The sequence below is a fragment of the Sciurus vulgaris genome (genome assembly GCF_902686455.1).
Source record: "Sciurus vulgaris genome assembly, chromosome: 4".
Taxonomy (NCBI): Eukaryota; Metazoa; Chordata; class Mammalia; order Rodentia; family Sciuridae; genus Sciurus; species Sciurus vulgaris.
The window spans coordinates 25,878,007-25,885,437 of NC_136464.1; the positions used below are offsets into that span (position 1 = coordinate 25,878,007).

Genomic DNA, 7,431 nt, shown 5'->3' on the forward strand with positions numbered 1-7,431 from the left:
CCAAAGAGTGAATCAATAGTAACCGTTCACCCACAAAAGAAGATGAGTTTGAGGCCAAGTTATAATCTTGATTCTTGAATCTTGAATTTCAGCATAAGGTCTCCAAATAACAAGCAGTTGTCAATGACTCCTCAGAAGAGCTGTCTATACAGTTCAATTCACAATACCTAGATTGTGGAACCAACCTGGATGCCCTTCAATAGATGAATGGATAAAGAAACTGGTAATATTACTCAGCCATGAGGAAGAATAAAATTATGGCATCTGCAGGTAAATGCATGGAGTTGGAGAATATCATGCTAAGTGAAATAAGCTAATCCCCAAAAACCAAAGGCTGAATGTTTTCTCTGATAAGTGCAGGATGATACAAAAGGGAGGGGGGAGGGTAACGGAAGAATGGTAGAACATTGGCCTGTGTAGAGAGAAATGAGGGGAGAGAAGAGGGCAGGGGGAAGGAAAAATGGTGGAATGAGACAAACATCATTACCCTATGTACATGTATGACTACACAAATGGTGTGACTCTACATCATGTACAGCCAGAGAAATGAAAAGTTGTACTCCATTTGTATACAATGAATCAAAATGCATTCTGCTGTCATGTATAACTAAATAGAACAATTATTTTTTAAAAAGAGGGGGCCGTCTATATTTACTGTCTCCACTTCATCTCCTACTCACTCTTCAGCTCAATGCAAACTTTCTACCGCTCTCACTCCACCATTTTATAATCCAAGAGAAACCATGGGTAACCTCCATGTCTCCAAATTCAATGGTCTATTTTATAGTCCTTCTCTTAAGTGACATTCATTTATTCATTTATTGGTGATGGCGACTACACTTAGGACTCCATGTATGCTAAGCATGCACTCTACCAGAGTTGCACCCCTAGCCCTCTTACAGGACCATTAAAAACATTTAACACTATTGACTACTCCTTTCTTTTTTTTTTGATGGTGCTGGGGAATTGAACCCTGGGCCTTACGCATGCTAGGCAAGCACTCTACCAACTGAGCTATATCCCCAACACCTGACTATTCCTTTCTTTAAACATTTCCTCCCTGGTTCCCAAGACCTTCTACTCAATGGGTTTCTTTTCTAACTCTCTGGTCCCTCCTGCTTTTTCTGATGGCAATTCTCCTTCAACTAAGCAATTAAAATACAGCATCTACTCTAGATTCAGTACTGCAGTCTCTTCACTCCAATTAGTGCTCCATAAGCAACTTCTTCCCCTTCATATCTTCAATCACCACCTACATAAAGACCCACACATTTATGTGCCCAGCCCACACTTCCCTGAGCTCAGTAAGCAGCAGTCCACCAGATGTCTCAACTGTACCTCAAACTCAACCTATCAGAGTCAATTCACAATCTTTTGCACAGCAAAAACCTAGGACTTGTCCCAGTCATCTCTCTCTACCTCACCACCATAGGGACTCTATCATCAGACAACGGCTTTACCTTCTCAGTCCTTGGTAAATCCTGGACCCAAGCTGCCATCAATCTCAGAGCCTGGACAACTCTATTATCCTCCTAACTGATCTGTAAGAATCTTCTTATGCCTTCTCAATCTTTTTCCTAACTTGTCCACGTGCCACCCATCCTAAGGAGCACAACTCAAGGACTTCCTATTGATTCTAGAATTAAAAACCTTAATATGGTCTACAAAGCCATATATGCTATGGCTTCCTCAGCAATCTGGCCCCACTCTCCTTTGCTGTCTCTACTCTAGCCATACCAGCCTTTTCTCTGTTACACAGCATACATCTTCTACCTGAACTCCTTTCCTTCTCTACCCAGGAAGCCCCCATCCTTCAGATTTCAGCTTAAGCATCACTTCCTTATAGAGATCTTCCAGGCTCCCTAGACTAAGTAAAAATCCCTTTATTGTTTATTTAAAAAAAAAAAAAAAAAAAAAAAACCACCTTATTATAAACTCTCATTGCACCTTTCCTTCTTAATACTTAGCAAAGTGGTAATTTTACATTTATTTGAGTATCACCTACTTCTAGTAACAGGTTTCATACAGATTTCCCTTACCTTTGGAGGTTCTTCTTGTGCCACATGTTCATTCAGCATTTTGGTATAGGCATCACAGATTTCAGTTACTTGCACAAATCCCTGGAGGCCATTAGGGAGACTGATAACCAGTTCCAGCTCATTTACTTCTTTCACACAACCCAAAATCCTCATTCCCTCACATAGGGACTAGAAGAGAAAAAAGGAAATGTGTACAGTAAGGAAGAGAACAGTGATGGGAGGTTAGAGGATCTGGCTTCTAGTACCAACTGCAACATTTAAAAGCTACAGGAATTTTGTGAATGAAAAAAAAAAAAACTTAAGTGTGAATATATACATGTACTTATCAGATATCTGAGTATTGTAAAAGTTCTAACTCAGGAAACAGTATTAACAGCACTGAGTTACTGGAAGACCCTTTTGCTTTCTCTCATATCCCAAGCAACCCAAATTCAAATGCCTGGCAGACACCATAGTGAAGGATGCAGGCCAGGGGAGGCAGAAGCAGTGTGGCATGCACAAGTTGATTCTGAAGAGTTACAAGCACTACGCAGTTCCTTGTGACCATAAACATGAAGGAACATGGGCATTTTCAAGTTTCACTAAGGGGTCAGAATCACATTTTCATGTAAAACCTCTAATTTTCTAATGTTGGCACCAAGTTAAACCATGTTTTTAAGTAAACTAGACAAACAAGATACTCCTACAGGCTGAATCTTTCCCCTCAAATCATTTGATTTCTTTTTTTACAATAACATATCAGGAGTTAATAATGTAAATTTTTTTTAATTTTTATTTTTTAATTGCAGATGTACACATACTTATATTTTATTTATTTATTTTTATGGGGTGCGAGGATCAAACCCATCGCCTTACACGTGCTAGGCAAGCACTCTACCTCTGAGTCACAATCCAAGCCCAATAATGTAAAATTTTAAGGAACATAAAGCATATCATATCTGAGGTAGTTTTTATACAATGAACGGGTACAAGCACAGAGGCATATGCCTATAATCCCAGAGGCTGGGGAGGCTGAGGCAGGAGGATCATGAATTCAAAGCCAGCCTCAGCAAAAGTGAGGCGTTAAGCAACTCAGTGAAACCCTGTCTCTAAATAAAATACAAAATAGGGCAGGGGATGTGGCTTAGTGGTTAATCCTAGTGACAAAAAATAAAAATAAAAAATAAAATGGGTAGAATGACAGCTAAATTTACTATCAGTTCAAACCTCTCAATCTATTAAAACAAAAGTCCCATGAAAATACAATCAAGGGCTGGGGTTATAGCTCAGTGGTAAAGCGCTTGCCTAGCATGTGTGAGGCACTGGGTTCAATTCTCAGCACCACATATCAATCAATCAATCAATCAATCAATCAAATAAAGGTCCATCAACAACTAAAAAAACATTAAAAAAAAAAAAAAAAAATCAAGACCACAGCACCTTTTAAAAAAGGAAGACCCCAGGCACTGGTTAGCAATCAAAGGAAATAATACTCAACACTTGCAAAAATCTTACAGACACATATATGAAATCTACACATAAAAGGCAGACATGAAAGAAAAGAAGACCACAAACTTAAGCAAAGTATTATGGCAAAAGGAAAACAAAACTTTAACAAACCTCAACACTAAGAATTTCAAATTTCTCTTTGATAGTCTTGCTGTTTTCTTTTTTTTCAATTTTCAACTTTTTTATTTTTGCTGGTCCCTTCTGGCTCTTTTTCCTTTTAGTGGATTCTTCTTCAGTAGAAATCTAAAGGGGGGAGAAAGACCCACAAAGATCTAAAAGAATGAGAAGTAGCAATCCTGGTCTTTCCCTCACATTTCAGGCCATCTGTCACCTTATTTTATTACTCTGCTACGCTCCCTCTCCACTCCCAACTGTTCCTTTAATTACTGCTGTAATCTCAACTCTCCCACTCAGTCATCACTGCCAAGGTCTAAGAAACCTCCTTCACATTCCCAAAACCTTTTCTCTCCTGTATTCTTCCTCCCTTGACTGGGATGAACACTGAGGTTCCCTAGCTTGAGAAGCAATATGGAACACTGCATAAAAATGGAATCTGGGGTCAAGAGACCCAAGTTAAACTCTCAAACTCTTTCATGATAAGCTATGCAGTTTTAGTAAATATATAACCACCCTGAGCCTCAGTTCCTCATAGTGGAACTGTGATTTCTACTTTACAGTATAGTGGAAAGATTACATAATATAGATTTAAGGCCATACACTCAAATGTTAGTCTCTCTAATATTTAGAGTATAGTCTACCTGAAGTGAGACTATAAATTCAAATGCAAATTCTGACCATTTTATGTGGCAAGAACCCCATTTAAAAATATAATAATCAAACTGCTTTTTTTTTTCATCCTTAATCAACATGGCACAGAATTCCTAAAGACAAGGTACAATACTGCATCAAACCCAAACACTAAATGTCATGCTTCAAAAATACAGCTTTGTGATGGTACAGCCTCTCTAACGAGTTCAATTACAGAAGTCAACTTCAACAAAAAACAAATCTGGAAAATAACACAGTCTCAAACATGGCTGATTCTTCACAAGGATGCCAAGAGAGAAAGTCTCTAGTGAGTCTCACCAAAGCAAGATATAACCTACATCAAATAAGTTGTCGTGTTCAACTGATTCCTGGAAAGATTTCTCTAATTTGTGGGTCTTTCTTGTACCCCCTCGGGGGAAGTTTTCTTCCACAGTTGCCATATTTGGGTCTCCTAAAAACAATGCAAAGAATAATGGTGAAATGTAGTACTGATGGCAGGTTTCATAAAGACTGTGATCAATGAGACAGAGAACCTTCTAGTGATATGCAAGACAAGTTTTTCCCCCATATTTTTTATTGGTACCTTATAGTTGTACATAATGGTAGGATTTGTTGTTATATATTCATACACATACACAATATAACAATATAATTTGGCCAATTTCACTCCCCACTCCCCAGTCCCTGGTCCCTTTCCTCTGTTCTACTGATGTCCCTTTGATTTTCATGAGATTCTCAACTCGCACCTTTTTCTTTCTCCTCTCTGGTTTCCAGTAGGAGAGACAACATATGACCCTCGAACTTGAGTTTAGCTTATTTTGATTAACATAATGGTCTCTAGTTCCATCCATTTGACTACCAATAACATAATTTCATTTTTATTTATGGCTAAATAAAACTCCATTGTGTGTGTGTGTGTGTGTGTGTGTGTGTGTGTGTGTGTGTGACATTTTCTTTATCCACTCCTCTGTTTGTGAATATCTAGGCTGGTTTCATAGTTTGGCTACCATGAACTCTGTGGCTTTAAACATGGGTGTGTGTGTTGCTATAGTATGATGACTTTAATTCTTTAGGCTAAATACCAAGGAGTAGTAAAACTGGGTTCACATGAAGATAAGATTTAACACTATGACACAGATGGTTGAGATATGAGGTCTCTGTTAATCCATATTTTATCTTTCCAAATATCTCTGCTTCAAAACCACAAACCACTCACCTTGAAAAAGACTTAATAGATTCAATGTAGCAAATACTCCTTAAGCAGCTACAATTATGTCAGACATACAGAAATAAACAAACACTTACCTTCAAATGCACACCTTTTAAAAGATTAAATAAGCTGGGTGCAGTGGTGCACACCTGTAATCCCAGCAATTCAAGAGACTGAGGCAGGAGGATCTCAAGTTCAAGAACACAGCCTCAGTAAGGTCTAGGCAAGTCTGGGCAATGTAGTGAGACCCTGTTTCAAGATAACAGGCTGGAGATGTAGCTCAGTGGTAAAACACATCTGTGTTCAATCAAAGGGGGAAAAAAAAACAAACAATTATACAAGTAATTTAAAATACAAATCAGGTTGGGTGCAGTGGCCCACACATGTAATCCCAGCAGCTCAGCAGGCTAAGGCAAGTACAAAGTCAGCCTCAGCAACTTAGAGAAGGGTAAGCTCTTTTCCGAGAGATCTTTTTCTTAGAGAGATCCTGTCTCAAAAAAATAAAAAGGGCTAGGGATGTGACTCAGTGGTTAAGCGCCCCTGGTTCAACCCCCGCTGCCAAAAAATAAAATACAAATCAGATTGCAAACCATAAACAAAGAGCTTTAAAGTTGTACTTCAGTAAAGAAGGCAAGCTTCATAAAGAAGATGCTTTTGAATTCAATATTAAAGTAAATGGAAAAGTCTATTATTTCAATAAACACCAATAATTTGCCTATCAATTGTCAATGGCTCGCTGTTGCCTTTCTTTGAACAATTGTTCAACTATAGGGAAAATTAAAAGAATAGTAATTAGTGTTAAATTTTAAAAGGTTGAGATTTCGGGGAGAAATTCTGAATTAGAAATAGGCAGTTGAGGTTTACTTTGGCAAGTAAGATTCTCACGTAGGGGACGCGAGAGAGCAGTAATAAAGAATATGGACTGGCAAAGAGGGGACTGGCGGCAAGGAAATCAAGTAGGATTTAAATGCAATAGCAGAGAAACCATGAAAACCAGAACTGGGTACAAGTGAGAACTTAAGAGGGGCTGGTTCTGAGAGATACTTGGGAATAAAAATCTAGAAGGGCTCGAGACTTAAGGAGGTAACGACCGGGAAAGAGCTTAAGATTCGGAATCAAGGTATGAGAGCATACTTCATAGAAACAGTAAAATGCAAAGGGTCTAGTTTGCTGGAAACTCAACCCTCAATCTCATTTCAGATAAAAGGAAACTGAGGCTCCAACAACTAAGCCATCCAGGAGGAAAGAAGGAACTTGGGCTACTTCCCGAGGATAGCCTGGAGTTACGGGAACCACTAGAGCAGAACTAGGCTCGACTGTACGAACCACTCATTGCAACAAGTGGGTGCGTGGCAGGGACCCAAGGTACCTGGCCCCGAAGCAGACCTGAGAGCCAAGAAATTTCCTCCCTTCTTGCTTGCGACCTCACTCACCAGCTCCTCGCCTCTCTACCTCGGAGTCGGTCCAGACGTACTCACACACGCGGAGACCAATACACTTATAAGCGCATGATGCTCTTCCGGAAGCGTGGGCGGGCTCAACGCTCTACTTCCCTTACTAGTCGCAGACTACAGGGCCGGGAAGCTTTCTGTAGACAGGAAGCGGAAGGGCGGGACTTGGAGCCCTAGCCAATCGACGCGGGAGGCTGAGTCGCTGTGGCCCGTGGAACTCGAACGGAGACTGTTTCTTCCGGTTGGGCCCAGGAGTTAACTGTGTGCGTTGAAGGACGTCGGCTGCGGAATTCTGCCTTTGGCCAGGTAAGTGAGGACTGCTGCCCTGCCTCGGACCTAGCACCTTAGCGTTGCGGAGCTGACCTAGACTGACCGTTTCTGGTTCGGGGACCCCACGAGGTCTTCTCTTGGGGGGTCGATAATTGGGGAACGGGAGAGTAGGTAGAGAAAATGAGGATCGAGGCCCTGAGGCGCC

The 7,431-nt window shown here is 40.3% G+C and overlaps 1 protein-coding gene across 6 annotated transcripts in view; it reads right to left on the bottom strand.

Annotated features, from left to right (window-relative positions):
* Positions 1 to 7,055, bottom strand: part of PDCD11 (programmed cell death 11) — a 43,666-nt gene extending 36,611 nt beyond the window's left edge. For 2 of the 6 annotated variants that reach the window (XM_079136306.1, XM_079136301.1), the window contains exons 1-5: positions 6,875 to 7,040; positions 5,601 to 5,802; positions 4,634 to 4,746; positions 3,639 to 3,770; positions 2,040 to 2,207 (exon numbers count right to left, since the gene is read on the bottom strand). In XM_079136306.1, the coding sequence (XP_078992432.1) occupies positions 2,040 to 2,207; positions 3,639 to 3,770; positions 4,634 to 4,735 (402 nt within the window). In that variant the 5' untranslated portion in view covers positions 4,736 to 4,746; positions 5,601 to 5,802; positions 6,875 to 7,040. Of the gene's footprint in view, positions 1 to 2,039; positions 2,208 to 3,638; positions 3,771 to 4,633; positions 4,747 to 5,600; positions 5,803 to 6,874 lie in introns of all 6 variants that reach the window. The other 4 variants (XM_079136302.1, XM_079136304.1, XM_079136305.1 and 1 more) reach the window with 4 other exon arrangements.
* Between the last annotated feature and the right edge of the window lie 376 nt (positions 7,056 to 7,431).